The 22,350-nt window shown below is 38.8% G+C and overlaps 2 protein-coding genes across 2 annotated transcripts; both read right to left on the bottom strand.

The window, feature by feature from the left end:
• Nucleotides 1–901: 901 nt before the first annotated feature.
• atxn1b (ataxin 1b) lies at nucleotides 902–10,069 on the bottom strand. The gene is given in 4 exon segments (XM_056761954.1): nucleotides 902–4,945; nucleotides 5,118–5,609; nucleotides 5,611–7,186; nucleotides 9,760–10,069. Coding segments are annotated over 3 exon segments (2,469 nt in total). The 5' UTR covers nucleotides 6,991–7,186; nucleotides 9,760–10,069; the 3' UTR covers nucleotides 902–4,348.
• Nucleotides 10,070–18,007: 7,938 nt separating this feature from the next.
• Nucleotides 18,008–22,317, bottom strand: fam8a1b (family with sequence similarity 8 member A1b). Its single transcript, XM_056761994.1, has 5 exons — nucleotides 21,803–22,317; nucleotides 21,602–21,722; nucleotides 21,392–21,515; nucleotides 21,160–21,299; nucleotides 18,008–21,029 (listed from the first exon to the last, which is right to left on the bottom strand). Exons 1-5 carry the CDS (start codon nucleotides 22,281–22,283, stop codon nucleotides 20,885–20,887), a joined length of 1,011 nt encoding a protein of 336 aa, XP_056617972.1. The 5' UTR covers nucleotides 22,284–22,317; the 3' UTR covers nucleotides 18,008–20,884.
• Between the last annotated feature and the right edge of the window lie 33 nt (nucleotides 22,318–22,350).

The raw sequence follows: 22,350 nt of genomic DNA, 5'->3' as shown, positions 1-22,350 counted from the left end.
TGTACTGATATACTGTGTGTGTAATTGTACTGGTATGTGTCACTGTACAGACGTGTAGTGACTGACGTGTTGACTGCAAAGGTTATACCTGCATTTTATCATGACTCTGGACAGTCTTGAAAAGAACAATTATTAAGTGTTTAACATTTGTAGGCATTTGAAAATTAGTTTATTAGTTTATAAAACTCTTTATACGGTAGCAAATACAGTTTCTTCATAAGTCATTGCCATTTGAAGATTTCTTAAATGTACTGTATTAAAAAAACTATAAATAGATGTAATTTATAATGATTTAGATTAAAATTATTTATAAATGGCACACAGAGTTAGCAATTGATAGAATCATTTTTAGTAAGATTATAATTTGTGAAGTAATTGTTTAGAAAATGTAAATTTACGCCCCCTCAACTGCACTACTGTACTATATTGGGAGGTTCTGTTAAGTGCTGGAACACTGTGCAAAATGTTCTCTGTAAATAGATCTACTATGCGTAGACTATAGACTCACAGACAAACCTACAAGCTGAAGTTCATTAGTTATTTTTGCACGAATCTATACTTTGAGGTAGCTCACTGCTTTTGAACTGTGTGTTCAGTGGTTATGTCATAGAGGGGTGGCTGGGGGTTTATGTAAGACATCGGTCTGCCAGTAGGTTAGTGTCTCAGGAGTACTCTTATCTTTATGCTCGGTTCACTGTGACATGGGGCAGTCATTTTATTGAGAGTCACTCTGTCAACCTTTTGGCATTTTGCCTTTGTGTGCATGTATGAAGGATGAATGCAAAATGTACAATCGGCATGTCAGGGTTCAAGCAGAATCTTATCTGTGAGATTGAATGATTAAATTATATATCCATTTCATCCAAAGTCAAATCGGAGTGCATCAAATGAAAGAGGCAGCTAAAATTGGCACAGTATTTTATTCGAGTGATTATACAGATACAATAGATTTGTACTATACAGGAAGTCATTGAACTGGATATATTTGCCAAAAGTCGAGTCCAAAGTTCCCTTCCATTTCATAAAAATCAAAACAGCTCTAACTACAAAAACTTGCAAGCACCACCAAAGAAATGACCACTGACTCCACGGAACAGTCCTGGATGCTCTGTTCACATAAACACGGCACAGTTAGAAAAGTTGAGGTTGACTTTTGTCATCATTGCTTTTTGTCAGTTTGTACAAAAGGAGCTTTCCAAAGAATGAGAAAAATATCACAGGTACAACGAGTCACACAAATATAGTACTTTACACTCAATATATAAGTAAACGAGAAATCAGTTATGTGCTATTTTTTAAGGTGTCACTCCGGCGATTGAGGTTTAACGGGAGATAAAAGATCTACCCCAGAACAATATTCAAAACGGAAACAACGAGATCAGTGACTGCATGTGTTCTGAGAAGGTCAATCTCTAGACGTCAAGTTTGGTCTCCCAACCCATAATGAGGCCTTGTGCTATTGCTAGAACTATTCCTGGCTATACATCATTGAGGCATTTGCATACAGCAAAATTCTGACAGTCTTTGGATATATATTACAAAAAAAGCTGTATCGTTGATGCCCAACATTGTACATACAACAGAATGTTGCATTTTCTATACGAACACATTTTCGAAGCAAGCACATCAGCTACTTTCACAACTTGTCATGCTTTTTTATACATTGGGTGCATGTACAGTGATGGGCTGTAGAGGGAGCAATAGTCATCCAGTTAGTTCCCATGAATCACAGCACTGGGGCCAAAGTGAACTCCAGCTCAGTTTCATACGTAACTCTGAATGGTTCTTGCAAAAACGAATACAGGAACAAAAACAGTCATCGGGCCAGTTTCTCAACCTGAGAATGCAGTCTGACAATGGTATAATTCTCTGTGATGACTTTATGCCTTCAAGTGGTTGACATTCATCTTAATAATATATTCGATGTAGCCTAGATAAACAATAAATGGCTGTTGTCAGGTCGAAAATAAAAAACCCACCAGATAAAATACCTGACTATTTTCAATGAAGTTCTCCACAGAGATTTAAATGTACATAGCTACAAAGGGAAAAGAGAGAGAGAAAAATGGTACATATAAAGAGGAATCCAGACACACAGACACTTTCGTAATGGTTTCTAGTCTATTGTATCATAGCGCTGAGTTTTTTACTGCCTTACTAATATCACCATTACAATAGACTGCATTGAACAAATTGTAGCTGCATGTAAATGGTGGCTGCCAATCAACCATCCTTTTAATGTCTCCCTTTCATTGTCCTCTCTCTTCAAAAGTGCATAAACCTATCCAAATAGGAATGAATGTGCAATCGAGCATAACTTCTACTGTATGAGGTCTTTTGTGATTCCATCTGAACGTTACTCTTGACACACAACAATGTGACTTCTGTTGACAACCACACATATCAGAATGTATAGCATTTAGATGAACCACAGAGCTGGCAATATGAAGTCTCCATACAAATACATTGGCTTTAATCTACTTAGACATTTCTACTTGTGCAAATCGCAAAAAATATATGTATTCCGATACTTTTTCTGACTGTATAACAGCACTTGGGTTTATTAAACAGTCAGAAAAGTTGTTTCACGTACAGAAAGCATCTGAAAACAATTCCATAAGGCTTTTAATTATATTTATGGAATATAATATAGCAATTATATCCATCATTTAAAATAGTTTTTAACCTTATCTGCAATTGTGAATGTATTCAACAAATTTCTTGTTTAATATGAACAGCACAGCAAAGATCAAGAAGTAAAGAAAATAGATGCTAAAATTTTAAAATAGTTCTTTAACATTCAGCATTTTGGTTGTCAGGTTTGTTTGTTTGTATTAAGAATGACTGTGGATGGGCACAGTGAAGCATTTTTTACCACTCTTAACACACTGCTAAGTGTAAAGAAACCAAAATGTGTAATGTACGGTAAAATCTTACAGTGACCTGCATTAGGCTGATAGACCTTATTTGATACAAACAAACATGAGGTTGTGACTGTAGTTTGTTTTGTTCACTAAAAATATGTAGAAATTTATTTTCAACGGTAGAAATATTGACAACAGTACAACATATTCACACTCTTCTTCCATCTCCTTCACAAGCTCTTTTTATACTATGTCAAAATAATCTTGAGATTTAGATTGAATGAAACGGAACATATTAGTGTAATGTTAAATGTTATCCTGCATTTGATCTGTATGGTTTTATTTGAATTTTAATAGATTTATTCAGTGTTCTAAAACAGGTCAGATTTCAAAGGATGCTACCAATTTTTTTTTTGTCCTAAAGTGAGTTCATTATTGCGGCTGGATTAAGTAAGGACCGAAATACTTAAAATGACATTATTATTGGTTTAAAAAAACATCTAAATGAGCAATGCATTTCACCTAAAAGGTTGTAATGCACAAAATGACTAACAGGACTCAAAACTGTCTGACGCTATAGTAACAAAACAGAGGTGGGAATATTTCCTTCATTCATTCACTTCCCTTTCTTTAAAGTGCTAATGTTCTGACTTGTTTGGAAACTTCTCGTTACATTGCCAATGTGAAAATTTCTCCAAGGCTTTCTCGCTCACAACTGAAATCTCAGATTTGATCAGGCCTTCTGATTGGGCAATCTGTTAAATGCACATATGAGGTATGTGTAAGCTCCGTATTGCATATCTAGAAGACTAACAACTGCTGAATTCAAACAAAACTAAATCATTGAACATTCAATGTTGTATATTCATGCTATTCTTGATCTTGGTCTATTGGGGATGGTAACAGTTGGAAGGTGCCTTTTGTCGAGATAATAATACTCATCGCTCACTAAATTGCACTCATGATCATACTCACACAAATAAATTATCTCACTGTTACCCTTTTGCCATCAATCCTTGTAACAGTCCTCATCCAGGGACCTGATTATGAATGAATTTAGTACACCTAACAAGAGACTAAACCCGAAACACACAGCAGGCTGAGAAAATTGAACTGGCAATACTCACAAACCTAAAATCTGCAACCCAAAATTGTAAAGCTGATTAAAAAGGTTTGACACAACTCCAATAATCACACATTTTCTTTTGTAAAATGAACACAGTAACCTGGATACGAATGTCACAGGAAAGGAAAATAAGTCCCTTTTTGATTGTGGGTCTATGGCAGTAATGGGGAATGATTTCTGGGTCTCTGTGTACTTGAAGTAAAGCCTTTTCTTGGGCACCAAGAAAAACATTTTATTCAATTAATTAAAACTGTCATCTCTTGAAGTCTGGATTAGTCGAGTAAGGCTATAATTGTATGTCTTGGTTGTAAGTGACCCATTTGCTCCCCACCACTGCTCTGTTGAGTTCAAAGGCCCCTCAGGAACCTGTTCTGGAGTGGCCCTCAATGCTGACCTTCACCTGGTGTGGGAGAAAGGAAAATTGGGGTAAAATCTGAGGTTCCTCCTGTGACTTTGTCACTTCCCCTCTCTCTGGGGCAGACCATCTCCTTTTGCGGCTAACTGCTCTGTCAGCACCAGATGTGTATGTTATTACTGCCTTGTCCTGGTGGTTCACCATTGTCTGAGGGCTTACGCCACCATTCTTTGAGAGGGTCAAAGCGTTTCCAGGGTTGGAAGCCCCGGCCAGTGTTCCTACAAAACTGTTCTCCTCTCCTGATGTAACTTTACATCCCCTCTTACGACTCTCCATCTGGGTTTGTGTATCGTAAGTTGGCCCATTGCTTTTGGCTGCTTTTTGATGGGGGCTGTTGTGTTTCATCACGGAGTCCGAAAAGTAATCTTGCTTTTGAATGCTGTTTTTTAAGCTTTTAAGAGTGAGAGAGATACAAACATCACCAACAGAGAGTTTGGCACAAGACAGTGCTAGCAACTGGGTGGTGCGGTCAGGGCAACAGGACGACCAACCTTGACCAAACACAAAGAAAGGATATTCCACCAGTACTTCTACACAAACCTAAAACGAAAAAAGAAAACATTTTTAATAAACTTAACTGCTTAAGGGGGAATTCTATGGGAATCAAACTCATGACCTTATGACCAAACTCATTGCTTGTGCCAAGTTCTACCAATAGCTACAAAAAAATCGTAACTCAAAAAGCATTGTGACTCAAAAGTAACTGACTCACCTGTGCCTTGTTTTCCCCCACTGAGAATTGTATGAATACAGCATTGGGTGTTCGGCTGCATTCTATGCGCTCCACAGTGCTTGAGTCGATTTTCAGCTCTCCGCTCACCTCTGCACTCTGTACAAAGTCCTCTGTCCGCAGATCCTCCACACGCTTCAGCTCGCCATCCGCCAATTGGATAATAGAGCCCTTCATGAAAAACGGAGGAAGGCCCGCTGATGGTGATGACGAAGAGCTGTGAGGACTCGTGGATGCTGGAGGTGTTATGGGAACTGGAGATCTCACTACACTTGCCGAAAGAACAGGCAACTGTATTTGGGTTGGACTTTGAATGCTGCAGGGTGCATGACTTGCATCAGACCCTGTGATATCTTTGCCATTAGGCAGGACTGCGGCTGCAGGTGGGGCTGTATTGATGAAGGAGTGATGCAGAGCTGTTGATGCATTGGCTATGCTGGGGATGACAGAACAGCGAGTGAACTCGGGTTCAGCAGGTAGATGGATTGATGTTAGTGGCACTCACTGGAATCAGCAGGGAAGGACTGCCTGAGATCACCACATGCTGGGGCAGGTTGCTCTGATAACCAGCCACTGCTTGCTGGGGCCCACTAGCAGGACTAGTGATGTACCCAATGATTGGGAGCTGTGTGGCAGAGTAAAGGCTGGTTGGGAGTTCCTGTTGAGGAGTGTTGTGAGGAGCTTGTAGGAGTGTGTGCGGGGAGATTCTGGAGGCTGGAGATATCTGGTTTTCTGAGGATGCAAGAGCAGACACTCTGGTCATCGGCTTGCCTAGGCAGATGCCTCCTCTCTCAGTAAGCTGCAAAGCTGAATGCTCTTTACCGAAAATGCTTTGGAGCTCTGAGTTACTGTTTGCTGCAAGGTGGCTACTGGATACCAACATCACTGATGTCTGCAGGCCTGCTCTGTCATGAGAGCTGTAGTCTGCCGGGTACAGAACCTGTGCTTGGGTCTGTAGACCCAAGTTGTGATTTTGCTTGTGGTTCTGGTGAGCCTCTGGTTGGCCTTTAGCCATAGTAGTAGTGTTTTTGACCACAGTAACATCTCCAAGGGCACCATTCTGCAGCTCTCTTGGATGGGAGTCTTGTTGCTTTGCAATGAAGCCATCAGTGTAGTGTAGGACCACTTGGGAGGTGCCAAGAGCCAAGCCATGAGGGGCAAGAACAGCAGAGTGTGGATGGATTTGAAGGGGCAACTGAGCAGAAGGGGAAGAAACTGTTAAACCCAGCGGGCCACTATCCACCTGAAAGCACTGACTATGTGAAACATTTGGTCCAGCGGAAATTACATGTTGACTGTGTGAATCGATACTGGAAGCTTGGGAGATGACGGCTGTGGTGGCCAAGACCTCGTGGGGTGTCCTCCGTGGCTGTATTTGACTGGTTGTGGATGGTACAATCTGAGAAGAGATGTAACTTGTATAGGGGCCTATGAGCTGGAGATTAGGGGGAAGTTGTGTATACTGGACAGAGCCTATGGTTTGAGGAAGGCTAGTGGAGAGAACAGCAGGATTGGCTGTTAGCACTGTAGGCCCAGAAAAGACTCCTCTGTATGTGGTGCTACTGGAAGAGATGGAAAACCCAGCAGATGTAGACGTTGGAGGATATTCTGTGACCACAGTGAGAGGTTTATTTGATGGTGGGGGGCTGTCGGGCTCAGCAATGTTACTACCTGCATTGTTGGGGACGTGGGCGACGCTAGCCATGGTAGCAACGCTAGCTAGCCAAGCCAAATTCTCTCCACTCTGGCTCTCACTTACAGCAGCTGACACCAGCACCTGCTTCTCTTCTAGAGCTAGGATCTCCCGCTTCTTTGGCGGAAGGCACTCATTACTGCGCTCCTGGTTAGACTTCATGGTCTTGGAGTTTGTCCCGTATTTTAACGACACGTCTTGATCAGGATATGTTAAAGTAGAACTCAGTTGTCAAGATTCTCATTGTTCTACAGCTTTGCTCCTGTTTGATCACAGTCTTGGCCATTGTCATATCTCTTCTGATAAAGGAATCCAGGGGCTTCATGTGGAATCATCTTTTGGGGTTATCTGTGCTAACCTGCACCAGACATACAGAAACACAACAGTTACATGGCAGCAAATATTCAAAAATTCTGTCATCAATTATTCACCCTCATGTAATTTTTTTATCTATAGAAAATATAGGAAGATCTCAGAAATGTCTCTGTTGTTTCGACTCCATACAATAGCAGTCAATGGGGTCCAATGTTGCTTTAAAATGCCCTAAAAAATCTGTATCTCGCATAACATCTGCATAAATATAATGAAATTACAACATTTCATCAATCAAACCACTGATAGTTGTCAATGAAGAAAATTTGCTTTTTGGAAGCACTATGGTGTAATAACGTCCTCTACCAGCAGAGGCTAACTTGCCCAGCTAACAAGACCAAACCATGACTCCTATGACAAACCTACAGGAATACCTGATAGACCTCCTTTTGATTTTCTATGGTTGGGCGAGCTAAACCACCATTTATGCATTTAGAAAGAAAACATCTCATTTTGATCCTGCAACAAGGCCTTGCATTTTTGTGATGCTTGTGCTAACACTATTTAAACAAGAGCTCAATATATTTTTCTACATGCATCAAGCACATAATGTTTGCATATGAATCCAGTCTATATACATGTATGAGGTAACAGTTAGCATGCGGCAAGAGTGTGTGAACACGGAAAAGACAAAGGAAGAGAGGGAGAGACAAGCATAGACAGACAGTGAGAGAGTTAGAAAACACTGGCTCTCCTGACCCACATTGAGCTCTGCCTGCAAGCAAACGTTGTTATTGAGTTAGAGTATAACGGTGGAGAAGGAAGAGCGAGAGAGAGAGCAAGAGCAACAGAGAGAGAGAGAGAGAGAAAGAGGGAGGGAGATCTCTTTACCACAGTAGATCTGCACCAACCACTATCCTACTTTTCTATGCTACAGCTTACACCACACACAACCATCAAATGGCTTGGTCTATTGTACACATAGCACAATACACACGCGAACATCAGCAGCATATCCCTTGGACTAACACGCACTTATGCATATGTGATTTGGTGCAGAGAGCGCACGTATGAGAGAACAATAGAATTATTGTGCACACAGCATGTTAACAATAAAACTGTACATACATTTTGTTGCATTCATTATATCTATATCATTTCATGCGTTCAGAACCTTCCTCAGACACATGCTTATAAAATGTTGCAATATTAGGGGTTTAAACCGGATGAAAAACATAAACACTGATAATACAGACAGATTATATTGTTTGCCAATAACCTAATAATAATTGTTTTAATAGAACAGCAACTCGTCAAAACACAGCACAATATCACAATCCCTTGACAGATCATAAAATCTTGAATTTATAATTTGTATTTCTAACGTGTACTACAGCACTTACCATTAGGAAACAGCTTGCTGAATATATCATACAGTTTGTATATGTATAGTGGTACTTCAGAGAGGAAGTAAAATAATTTCACAAATGCTTTATTTACACACATTATTTATGCATGCATGAAGCCTGTCCTAGATGCTATATCAGTCTGGTGAAATCCACAAGCAATTCAAAATAATTAACCCAAACTACTTCTGCAACCCAATGCTGCTGCACACATACAATAGTGGCGGTGCTGCTCATTTCTTTTTTATTTCTGTTAGTGACCTATCCAGTGTCATAGATCTATAGTCCATGTCAAGCACAGATGGATTTCTTATTGCAAGAACCCCCCCAAAAACACACACACACACACACACACACACACATACACACACATTCACTCATAGCGTGAGTAGCCAGAAAGATTAACAACCTTCAGTATCCATCTAGTTCTTTTAACAGTAGATCTAATTCTCCGCAGGCCTGCTGCAGTTTAGATGGGATCGATACACAACACAGTCATACGAATAAACACACCCACAAAAATACATAAACAGATGATTTCTTGTTGATACAAACCGTTGACTAAATTACCCTGTGCTGTAATATTAATACATGCGTTTTGTATGCATAACAAAGTCAATTCCATGTTTGATATATCAACGTTAATCCAGGAACATAAAAACACTCGCAGGGTGCTGTGACACCTTTTCAATGATGTCATCTCTGAGATGACTGAACCGGAGGAAACTGACGATGTACACAGATACAAACAAAAAAGCTCTAAAATTAAACACTCGTATTAATGTCCTTAAAAAAAAAAGCTGAATGATTTTTATTTACACTGTAGTTTTGTATATAAGAAGCTCCTCGCTGCACTTAATGACCTTTAAAACGTGTGCCTGTCACTTTAAGAGGCAGTCTAGGGAGTCCTAAGCTAGACATGAATCCAAACAGAGCTGTTGCTGCCTGTACAATGACTAAAGCCTGTTTCTCTGCTTGCTCTCACTCTCTCTCAGCCCCCCCTATAAGCAAATGAGCACATTATACAGACCGACACATTTGCACATAATTGGACATGGTGTTCAACTATTTCTGCAATGCATGATGATTGTAGACAGCTATAATAATCACTGAAATACATTCATATAATGGCTGAAAATAGTATGCAGAGTTGAACAAAGCAAATATTCCATGTCATGATATCATTCTTGGATATCTTTAATAGGAGCCTTACCTTTCTTTAACAACTCTCTCTCTGCTCTGTTAGTGTAACTCACTCTACCCACTGGCAAGCTGTCCTTTGTCCAGGTTTAGCTCTGCTATCAGGTCACATACACAATCCACTGATTTAGATTGGCTTCCATGTCCAGTGTTCCCCCTGTCCCGACTCTCCTCTGCTTCCTTTGACGATCGCTCGCAGGGCCTGGGGTAAAGGAAGTCCCCTTGTCTGTGCTGTTTCACTAGCCCTACGTGTGAGAGCTACAGCGTATGTTATGCAAGGCAAATAGACTGCCAGCTCTCTCCCTCTCCAACCCTCTCTTGCTCCTCACACACACATACACACACAGCGCTCTGGAGAGCACGGCTCCTCCCCCCCCAGTCAGCCTCAGCAGCCTCATCAGGTATTCATTCAAAAAACACACTCCACTTGGCAGGGCGCCCAGACTACGCACACATGGAGAGAGAGAGAGAGAGGTGGAAGGGAGGAAGGAAAAATTGTGGGCAACGAGGCAAACACACTTGAAGAAACACACACTTGAAGAAACACGTAGCACAATACAAGCACCTCCTCATGTTTACAACAACACACTCGTCGGAAACAGCAAAACAACAAAGCAAAAAATATATAAATACAAATATGCAAAGGTTTTCTGACACGCAGCGAGTTGTGTCTCTCTCAAGGACTAATTATTTTCCCTCAAAGGAAAACTAATTTGCCCACATCTGCCTCGCCCCCATTACATGTGATGCGAGAGTAAGCACTTTTGCGTACAGGGCTGGCCTCAGATAACCTCCTCTACACATCTCTGAAATAGACATAGAAAGCAATCTGTACTTACTATTCTGATACTATTCTCAAATAAACTAAACGCATATTGCAAACAAACATGCATTACATAATCACAAACTAGGCCTATGCATGCTGGATTACGCATGCAAAGCAGTTGTAACACCCTCGGGTGGACCCACCCGTGTACAAATAGACATCACGCTCTCAGTCAAGCTCACACTCATTTTAATACAAGCAGACAAAAATGTTATCTGCGTGCATAACCTTGGGGAGATCGAAAAACAGACTGTGTTCAAAACACGTGCTGTCAACAAGGAGAAATGCTGGGAACATGAAAACTCCATCAGCAATGTGTAACCTCTAATATTAGCCTGCTGGTTTACTCTCTCTGTTTCTCAGTAGTTCTCTGTACCGCATTGAAAAAGCTATCTTCAAAAACTCAGCAGATCTAAACCAAATCATAGATGGTTCAGTGTCATCCACTCACAAATAGAAACTGTTTCTTAAGGGACAGTTCAAACAAAATCAAAAATTTCGTCATCATGTATTCACATTTATGTTGTTAAAAAATGATGGGACTCTTTCAACTGTGAAACACAAAAGAAGATATATATTTCGAGGAACGTCTTATTTTTATTTTTTGTGTCCATACAATGGATGTCAATAGGGCTACTGTTGTTTGGTTACCAACGTTCTTATAACAGCGATCTTGCACATTTGAACATGAGGTAGTCAGAAATCAATTAATCTTTTAAAAAAACTGGACTATGAGACAAAAACAGAGATTATTTTATTCATTATTTTCATGCCTGTCAGAAACAGTCTCTGACCATTTTAGCTGAGATGATAAATCAGAAAGTGCCTGTCCTGTTTTTACTCCGGATGGCTCAATATTTAAAACCTACAAAGCCTTGCAGAGATACAGTCTTTGAAATTTCCATTCCTTCTGATAACAGGAGATTTGGGGCGGGTTGCTATGTTACTGTTTGGTGAGATATTGCATTATTCACTCACTAGAGAGATGAGATGAAAGAACTTTGTCGCGTTTTCCCTGCTAGTCTTAGCTTTTCGGTTTCTGCTTTCACTTTCTGCATTCATAAAACTAAGATTAAAAGGGGAACCACCAAGCTGCAAAGAAGAACAGTTAAGCCATTTTAAAGAGGTTCAAATTTACCAAATCTACTCTGTGTCACTCATAAATGACACTGCACTAAGGATCTATTGACAAAGAAAATAGACTTACAATGATCAATCATCAGGTCCATTTTCTTCTCACAGTCTCACAATCACATCTCCAAAACCCCAGAGGAACAAATATAGCACAGGTTCATAAGTACGTTTAGTGAGCTGTATTAAATACACAGCACCTGTTCCTTCTTCACACAGAACGTCCTGCAAGCTTTCCCCAAACATCTCAGAGATAAGTGAGACAAGTCCAAACATGTCCCAAAATGTAAAAAGAGGGAGACCAGGCCATGTGCTGATAAATCAACTCTGCAGTGGACACAAGCATATTACATAGAAGATGTGTTGAAAGTTGCGATGAAGTTTTGAATACCAACACTATCCTTCAGAAAACTCAGATGTCCAGATTGGTTGTTTTTTAGAAAATGAAAAAAAACTACTTTTTAAATGATTAAAAATCATAAATGAGATACATAATGAGGTTTCAGAAGGACAGCAGCGATATGATGTAGCAGCTCATAGAACATTTCAAACAACTTTAAACAGTCAGGACACTAGCTTGCATGTATAACAACGAAAGAAATTTTAACAGGGTTTTTGTTTGTTAACATTTGTAAGACATAAGTTTATGTTGCTATTAAGAAAAATAATTACATCAGTCTTGGCTGACTAATGATCTGTTCAGTTTTGGGTTTAGAGTTACAGTAAAACAGGAATAGGTGAAGATAGACATGTGGAAAGGTCCATGTAAAGGAAAAAAACTTTTTACAAATGGTCATTTCTAAGCCCTGTTCCTTTGAAAAATATCACCACCTCATAGTTTCGTCACTGGGGGGACTTAGCAAAGAGCAATCACAAATTGCTTTGGTTTGGAAATCCCCACAGTGTCACCAGCTCACAAGAATGGTTGAACTTTATACTTAAATGTTTTCAAGATTTTTGATGGAAAAGCAGCCTGAACATATTGTTTTTGCTTTGATTTCAGTTTCCCTGTTCACGTAAATAGGAGGTATGCTTGTACGACTGGAAATAGCTCCCGGGCAATTCCAATATGGCTGCCAAGTCCACTGACTTTCCTTAAAGGGACTTTAGTTATGGAAAGTGTCTAGTCCAGTGCCCTTTTATGTGAGGTACTAAACATACTTCAAACTGGAAAGACCCTTTATTTAGCTATTATATTTCCTCTGAGCATGTGGGAAGATAATGTCAGAGCCTGGGTTGCTAAGGTAACAAGGGCAGTACATACATAATGGCAGAAGGTTGTGTTGAATGTTCGACTGTATGTAGACAAAAAGTGTTTTAGTTTCATACTTTTTTAATATTCTGCATGTAAAAACTATTCTAGTATTTAAATAGCCACAGAGCTATTTGCACTACTGACCAATAACCTTTTCTAATATGGAGAACATGGAGAAAAATGCAGGGAGTATCTACATGTGAAAAATCCATCACGTGTCAATTAAAGAAGCAGAAGAAGGTCAAGATGGCCATTGTTTTGTTACGTAGTGCCATGTGCTCTCCTGTCGCATCTCTTGGCCCCACCCCTCCAATTTTCCATCTTTCTTCCTTTTAGTGTTTCATTCCCCATACCTACCCATTGTAATTATACCTCGTTAGTTTTCCCTATTTAATGCACTTGTGTTTACAGTCCTGTGCTGGTTCATTCTAGCTGGTGTCTTTACTGTGGTTTCTGTCTTGCCTTTAGAGTAAGTCTGAATCTTTGCAAGTTTTTTTTATGTTTTGCCCCCCTCGAGAGAAGTGTTTTGCTTAGAGTTTATTGTAAGTCTTCAGTTACGATTATTTTCTTGTTTTCCCCATCGTGGGTTTTTATTAATAAAGTTTTCTTACTTGAAACATCACTGATTTGGGTTCTCTCTCCTCCACCGTGACAGTGTGGGCATTTGTACTCCATTAGCTTTTTCTACAGGGCTGACCACAAAAATAGACAGGCAAATGTCCCCAAAAGTAAACAGTTTTTCTATGTCCATGTCCAGGTATTTCACGCAATAAACCAAAAAATAGCTCAGGCCCTCACAATTCAGCCAAGAATAGAATTCGAGAAGTGAGGACAAGAGCAGTTGTAGAAGCAGCTCAAGTGTTTACAAGCGCAGACACAAACAACATTTTCCTTGTTTTCCTAAACTGTTGCTAAGGGGTCAGTAGGGACAGTGATCAAGTGCAGTGGGCAAAAGTGTTGAAAGCTTTATAAAAGTGAAAACCAAGAGCAGTCACTATAGACAATTGAAGCTTCATGTGTGGAATGCAATAACAATCTCTTTATCAAAAAGTCAAGCAGCAACAAGCAGGTTTAATACTGGCACAAGGGAGGGGCACTGCAACCTTAATAGAGGATTTGGCAGTCTAACAGAAAGCCAAACACACAAACTGTAATTATACGCTATTATAAAACCATTACCAGCCCATCCATCTCTAATCACTGTCACTGTGCTTTGCCTCATGTCAAGAGCTCTGGAAAAGGGTCTTATGCAGAAATTTTGACTTTGAGAACTATGCAATAACTGAGTTAACCTGTAAATGGCAATTTTACCTATTGCATTTGCTTAAAAAAATATGCTATTTGCTGTGAAAGTTATACATCATGTTAATCATTTATAAGTACGGTGTGTAATTTTTGGGATGATCTATTGGTAGAAATGCAATATAATATACATAGCTATGCCTTCAGAGGTGTATAAAGAGCATACAATATGGTGGTTTTTCTAAGTATATTACTGAGTTTTCTTATATAAAAGACTACATTTAAAGTTTCTAAATATTTGACTTTTTTTTTATATAAAAGCATACATTTAAGATAGTTATAGAAGTTCGTTATATAGCTGAGTATATAAGTAGAATGATCTGAAATCACCAAAATTATTATATAAATTATAAAGATGATTTGATGATTAAATGTTACAATCAGTATACCTTATCAATGATTGTTCACATAAATGCTCTTTATATCATTTTAAGCATGTTTAAGAGCACATTTGAGTACTATGGCACAATATAAAATCCATGTATTTGGGCCATAGAAGCCTGAGGCCTAAATTCAAGAAGTTGAGACATGAAAAACATAGGTTCTTTCCACTGACCTTGTTTACAGATAGGATACGGACATGGTCCAGCTGTTTTTGATGATTTCACATGAGGTGACCTTGTATACAACTTTATTGAAAATGAGGTTATGGTGAGCGCACCCCATTGAATATGTACCTTGTTGCCTGGGATTTATTTGTGGCAGAAAAACGACAATTGGTTAATAAAAAGAGAGAGGTTAATATAATTGGTTAATATACAAGAGATAACAGGAAATTAACTAAATAAAGGGACCACCTTTCAGAAGTTTTACTCTAAATGTAGGCTGGAAAACACTTAGTTTTCAGATGACTTGGAACATCTCACTTTATTTGATTAGAGCAAATAAAGTTAACTCTTTGACTCCTGGACCTTCTTTGTCTAAGAGATTTTTGGGACTGCAAGATCTACTTTTTCCCCATTAAGAGACTGACCGGGAGAATGCGGACATAATAGATCCTGGATATAAGAGGGTGCCTGACCATGCAAAGCTCTATAAGAAACAACTAGAATTTTAAAATGCACTATAAAAACAATAGAAAGCCAATCTAGGTCTTCCTGGAGTAATGAGGGACCTCTTACTGGACCTGCAGAAGTTGGGAAGTCTTACTGGACCTACTGGACCTTACTGGACACCCAAGTTTCTCATGTCAGAGATTAATCCCCCATAACCTGCCTAGTCTTTGGGGTAATGTTGTCAGGGGCAAAGATCGTCAACTCAGTTCTATCTTTATTAAATTGAAAAAAGTCCATTTTATTTCTTGGTGAAAAAACTAAGGTAAAAGTAGTTTGGTTATACCAAGTGCACATATTTGTATTTCCCTGCAGCAACATTTGTAGACATGTGTTCAGACATAACATTTCAGTTCGTTCTCTATGTGGTAATTTTTCTCTGAAAAAGTTAATGTTAGTATTGTTGGGATTCTTTGATTCTTTGCTTTATCCATTCAAACCTGTCCAAACTGTAATGGCAACAATTACAACATCGTAGGAAGTCAGTCAGTTTTTCAAAAGCTGAAAAATGTCCCTCAGTTATTCCCCATAGTTCCCCTTTCTTTCACAACATTGATGTGAGTTTGTTGAGCTTGAATTGTTTGGTAAACAGAGACACTGTTGCCAGGCAGAAACTTTCCCTCTTTGTAAGCCAAACAAAAATTGCAGCCTGACTGAGTCCCTCCTCTTTGAAGACAATGCCCTATATTTTTTAATCAAAATAATGTAGTTATAAAATAGTGAAAGTGTACGGAAAAGGAGAATGTAGTGGTCACTCACCTTCATACACAACGTACCATCCAGAATCCATACATATGACTTTTCTGTTCAACCAAGCACTTTCTCCCTGTCTCCTACAAACATGTAACCTATCTTTTACAATACTGTAGCACAGACAAGCTGTAAATCCTTTGATTCACCTGTGAGCTGCCACTGAATAGAGCTCCCACTCAGAGTTTTTTCTGAAAATCAGCTTATTAATAATTAATAACTGCTCTACATCAAAACATCCCATAATAGACAGACAGTCCAGTTTATAGACATGGAAAACAACCAAATCACTTTCATTGAACCCCCATCCATTTCCATCTCATCACCTTCCTACATGGACACAGAAGTCTTCATCTCGCAGCTGGATCACTAATTAAAATGTAGGCCAGCAAGCAATAAGTAATATATGCCAGCAAAGTAACCTGGGAGGTAAAACATTAATCAGTTTACAGACAGACACTGGGACATTGATAAGGTTGGTCAGCACTTTTCAACTGTAATAACAGTGTTCTAAATTCTAGGATGACTGGGCTTTAAAATCGAGTAAGGTGTTTTAGTAAAGCAATAAAAATCATAGGTCTCATTTTACCGTTGAATAATGTAACGCATATACATTTTTCATACAATTTCATGTGTAATGCTGTAATTTATTACTGTTCAGAAATTTTTGCTACAACATTATACAAGTTTTCCCTTGTAACTGCAAGTACTGTGTTTTGTAATGCCATAGATGGTTGTTGTATGTACGGTTTATTTTTTTATTTTTGGACGGTCAAACACGGTCTGTCAGAAATACAGGTGAACTGCCTATTTAAGCCTCAAGCTAGGAATTTTCTCTCAACGCAATAGTCATAGCACCAGATAAACACATAAAGCTACAATTCCTCACTATGTTGCTCTATGCTGCAATCTTTAGCTAAAAAAAGAGATCAAACGAGAATAAAATGGATTTATAGAACAATACTGTCGCTATTGTTTGTTTGGATATTTCGATCTTTTTAGGATGAGCAGACTCGTTTTGTAAAACCTCAGAGTGAACATCTTGGATGACAAGAAACCCAACCCCATTCTTATTTTCAACTGAACAGCCAATCAGATCACACCAATCACAGTCACCATGGGCTTTTATAGGCTGCTGGTGACATCATCACTACATTAAGTAAAACCACCAATTAATGAGCAAGTGCTGCCCAATCCGCCAATAAGGTTGTTTAAATGACCCTGACAACATGCCTACGAGGCTGACTGTGTCCTTTCCATCTCCTACCTTAAGACCACTCAAACAACTGTCTTTACTCACGCTTCCAAAACACCTCACATTTGCTGAGATTAGTGCATGCTTGAACTTTTAAAGTACAGACTGTTCTCAAATAAAGTACATTCAGACAACAGACGTCATGTTTTCATTCTACCAGATCAGGCTACATACCTTATGAAGGCTTGATATTGTTTACTACAAAATGTACAATCAAGACTTTTGGGGATTTCATATAAAAAGATAATATATGATATCCCATCACCATCCTAATAGCAATTTGAGAAGAGAAGGTCATACGGTGTCCCCTACCCACATCGAGTCACTGACGTCATATAATAGGCACAGCATGCTCAATAAGACTTGTGAGATAAACAAAGTCACGTCGAGCATGACTGAGCACTGCTCGCTGATAACTGCAACAAAATATCAGTGGTAGAGGTCTGATAGTGTGGGGGAGTTTTACAAGGCAGTTGGGTCAAAGAGAGGCAGAAAGAGAGAAACAGAGAGCAAAACAGATCTGTGTGGAGGAAGATTCATCTGTACCTTCATCAACATATGCACAGATAAGCCAGACATAAAGCTGCCCAATAGAGTTGACAATAGCAAGGCCAGGCCAAACAATAAGATTCTTATAAATCCGATACCAATACGGATATTTAATCAAACAACAAATTTGTCAACATTTTTCATTAATACTGTGTTTTGGGATTGCATCTGTTTAAATGAAAATTTGTATGCATGCACAAATGTATGCTTTATATAAAACCGTGTACATGTTTCCCCACATTGGTTTTTCTTTTTCACTAAAACCTCTGACTTGATTGTAAGTAATAACTTTGTAAAGTGCTTTACAAATAATTTGAACAAACCCAATTATTCTAAAACTGTTCTGAAATATTCTAATAAAACGGTCATTTTAGTTTTAGAATTTACATTTTTAGTTGTAATTTTCTTTATCGGAAGGGATGCAGTACAAAAGCCCATATTCTAAAACAGGTACATGCAAGTATTTTCAGATTCATAGGGAAAATCCACCCAGATTATTCATCCACCACTTCCGTGGGATACAAAGAGGATATTTTGAGAAAGATTGTTTTGTTTCCATACATTATAAATAAACAGGGTCCAATGTTGTTTGGTTATCAACATTCTCAAAAATATCTTCTTTTTGGGTTCTGCGGAAGAAAGCCAGGTTTGGAATGACAAGACTAAATAAATGATGAAAGGATTAAATTCCCAAATTTTAAAACCTAGCATCAAGTATGCACATCGTAAACTGCGGTGTTCTTGCTCCATCTACTGGTGATTCATGTGAATTTCTGGGAAAAAATAGCATATGTTACTAATATGGTTAGATGGATTGTAATGGATGGATTCTGTCCATCCCTGTGTGGTAGATGTAATATCAGTTAAGACAGTGTTATTTATTAACTGTTAAATCTATAAATAAGTTGCTCCATATTCAACACAGAATGATTTTCTCTAAGGGACTGTTCACCCAAAATTGAAAAATGTGTGTTAATGATGAAAAACAGATATTTTGAGTAATGTGTCAGCGGCTTTGTGTTCATAAAATAAAAGTCTAAATGTCTGTTGTGAAGAAATTATGAAAAGATTTTCAGTTTTTGGTGAAATATACCTTTAAGACTACTTTGAATTCATTGCATAAAGAGGACTTTATGGAAATAAGATACAAGTACTGCCAAAATACTGCAATGTTCATTGCAAAACAAACTTTTTAAATAAAATGAGCTGACTTCTCTGGGGCATAACTGCATTTTTCTGATTTGGCCATATCTAAGCAATCCAAAGAAACAGCATATAGTGAGGCAAATAATTATTTGATCGCCTGGTGATTAAAGACAGAATATCACAAAAAAAAATATATATAAAGGTTATAAATTGATTTGCATTTCAGTCAGTGAAATACGTTTTTTGATCCCGGAGCAAAACATAACTTTGTACTTGGTGGAGAAACTCTTGTTGGCACTCACAGAGGCAACACCTTTCTGATGGTTGGTTCTCCTTAAGCCACTCTTTGGTTGTCTTGGCAACATGTTTTGGGTCTTTGTCATGTTATAGGCACATTCACGACCCATCTTTAGTGATCTAGTTAAGGGGATAAGGTTCTCGTTCAAGTTTTTAAGGTACACTTGCCCGTCCCTCAGCCCTGAATGCGGTGAAGTCATCCTGTGCCCTAAAGCATAATGTTTCCAAAACTGTGCTTCTCTGTAGGGATGGAATTCTTGGGGTCATAGTCAGCATTTCTCTCCCTCCAAAAAAAGTCAATGTTTTGGTCTTTCACTATAGGTCTCACAGCCCTTTCTCCAAATCTTTTCTGAAACATCTTGTTGTTCATTGTCAGAGCTCAGAAGAGCCAGGCGGGCCCTCTTGGGTAGGAGGACCTTGCGGGTGCTTCAGGATTTCAATCTATTGTGGCATAGCGTGTTTCCAATGGTCTGCTTGTTAACTGTGGTCCCAACAGTCTTGAAATGATTAACAAGCTTCTTCCGTGTAGTTTTGGGTGGAATTTTAACCTTTCAGACCAAGGGCAATTGAGGTATTAAGTATTTTTTCTACTTCAAAATAATCGCACCAATAGATGTCTCCTTACCAAGCTTCTATCTGTAGCCTATTCAAGGTTTGTGCAGGTCAACAATCTTGTCCCTGACATCCTTTGAAACCTATTTGCTCTTGACTGTGGTGGTGGAGAGCTTGAAATGGAAGATACAGATTTTGTTGTGAGGCATCTTTTATACACATAACAAGTTGATTTAGGAGTTCTTTCTTAAATTGACAGGACTAATCTGCGATCCATATAGGCACATAACCAAACTTTGGAGCCAGAATTCTTGCTGGTTGTTAGGGGACCAAATACTTATTTCACTGACGGAAATGCAAATCAATTTATAACCTCTGTATAATTTTTCCCCCTGATTTTTGGTTGATATTCGGTTTCTATCAGTTAAAATAAACCTACGATAAAAATGAAAGAAGGCAAATGTAGAACTGAAACTCAACAGCTCAGGACAACGCATTAAACAGAGCTGAAGAAGGCATGCAGTGAAAATTAAAACACTTAAAAATGTATTTTGTTAGTTATTTAAGCTTCTAAGGGCCATAAAATATTTATACATTTTTATGTTCAAAATATTAATATGAAATTCAAACGCAGTCAGCAGATTATAATATATAACCGAACTAAATATGAATATTAAATAGGTCATTCTTTTTCTGAAGACACACAAACAATATTCTAACTAATTTCAATCAATACTGTGTCCACACACACCGGTGACATGAGTGTACCAGAAGTTGGTGTTATTGTGAGGCAGCTCATTTATAAATTAATTAACTTTGGCATGAGGAAAATATGCAAAATTCTTTGAACAGAAATAATGTCAAGAAGAAATGGAGTGAGAAATACTGGAATGACTGTGTCCATGTGTTTAAAGTGACAGATCTCCAAAAGGCTAAATAGCTTTTGTTCAGTTCAGTATGTGTCACTTAGGTTCTCCCCATTTTTGCTCTATGCTTATTTACAATGTTGAGTTCATGACAAAGTCATCTAAGCCTGTTTCTCTTGACCACAATGGTCCCGGCCACTATGTCATATACAGTCCTGTTGTGCTGAAAGAAAAGAAGTGTGATGAACGCTGGAAAGAAGAATGCGATGGAGAAGTTCTTGTTTAAGGCTCTCACCGTTGACCTATAAGAAGAAGAATGACGGTCATTTCTTTATTATTTTACATATAATTATACAAAACATGTGTCAAACCAAACAACAGTGGAGAATATGTATGCAAATGACATGTGTTAATTAAAATAGCAATACTCACGCAGAAAGAGTGACGTTAGTTGCCGGTACAACAAGGACTCTGTTGGGTTGCACCAGGACAGAGCTGTCACAAGTGACCACTCGTAAGCCAACGAGGAACTTCCCTGGTGTGGCCCCACCAGCTCCCCATATACATATTATCTGAAAACCATCCAAAGTTATTCAAAGTTAAATCTGATCGTGTTGAGATTTAATGTTCATTTCATCAGATGAGTTTAATTATGTGAACTAACCTCATAAATGCAAACTAATATTCTGTACACCAGAGCCACAAGCATCATCTTCTGTAGCTCCTCCATCGATGTGTCTTCATCTATCTCCTCTACAATGAAGTGCATGGCAAACTTTGAAATGTCCCTGAAAAGACATTCAAGGGGTTAAGATTACCCAACTTTTGTTGATGTGTGATATGTTAGGAAATATAAATAAAATGGGAAACTCACTTCATTCCACTAAAGTGGACAATACTAAGGATAATTGTGGCTTTAATAAAGAAAAGAATAAAGAAATCCACCATCTCCGCCAAGAAGCGTTGCAGAGGTGATGGGATATAATATTCTCTTCCTAGACAAAACACATTATAGACATCAACGACGGTTTGTTTAGATCAAAAAAGTAATAAATTGTGTATTTGATATTATTACCTGGCTGTTGAGCATTTCCATTCTGCTGCTGTTGTTGTGGCAGAGGCGCAGGTGTTGTTGCATGCGCACGAAAGCTCTGTCCGCTCGCGCTTCCACCCGGAGCTGCTCCGTTACCTGCAACGGGTAGGGTTGGTAATGGAAAGGCAAACGGATTGCTTAACCAGTGGCGAAGGTCTCCGTTTGACATATCATAAGCCCACGTAGTCGTTCCGGAGGTTTCATTTGATCCTTGTGTCGGGAAACACGGTGGGAAGGAAAACGCAGACATGGCTATCCAGCTTTGCCAGTTCATATAGCTGTAGTAGTACTGCCACATCCATTCCTGTAATTTCTCGCAGTATTCCGTCGTGGTGACCGCAACGGAGGTGTCCTGTTTGCCCTTAGAACAAGATTTGTGAATCTGTGTTTTCGGCATTTCGCCGTTTGCAATCCTGCTGTTTCTTAACAGCGACTTCTCTTTATCGCGAGTATTGTCCGCCATGACACCTTTTTAATGCGACGACGTAACGATGTCATCAACTTCCGGTATTATTTTATGATGCTTAATA

Source organism: Triplophysa dalaica, chromosome 12 (genome assembly GCF_015846415.1).
Source record: "Triplophysa dalaica isolate WHDGS20190420 chromosome 12, ASM1584641v1, whole genome shotgun sequence".
Taxonomy (NCBI): domain Eukaryota; kingdom Metazoa; phylum Chordata; class Actinopteri; order Cypriniformes; family Nemacheilidae; genus Triplophysa; species Triplophysa dalaica.
The sequence above is the reverse complement of the archived record's forward strand: the minus strand, read 5'-3'. Positions and strand labels throughout refer to the sequence as shown.

Coding starts and splice junctions, on each gene's coding strand:
- fam8a1b (XM_056761994.1), bottom strand. CDS start 22,283: ATGGCGGACAATACTCGCGATAAAGAGAAGTCGCTGTTAAGAAACAGC. Junction 21,516..21,601: donor GTCCACTTTAGTGGAATGAA/GTGAGTTTCCCA, acceptor ATGTCTTTTCAG/GGACATTTCAAAGTTTGCCA. Junction 21,300..21,391: donor TATTAGTTTGCATTTATGAG/GTTAGTTCACAT, acceptor GATGGTTTTCAG/ATAATATGTATATGGGGAGC.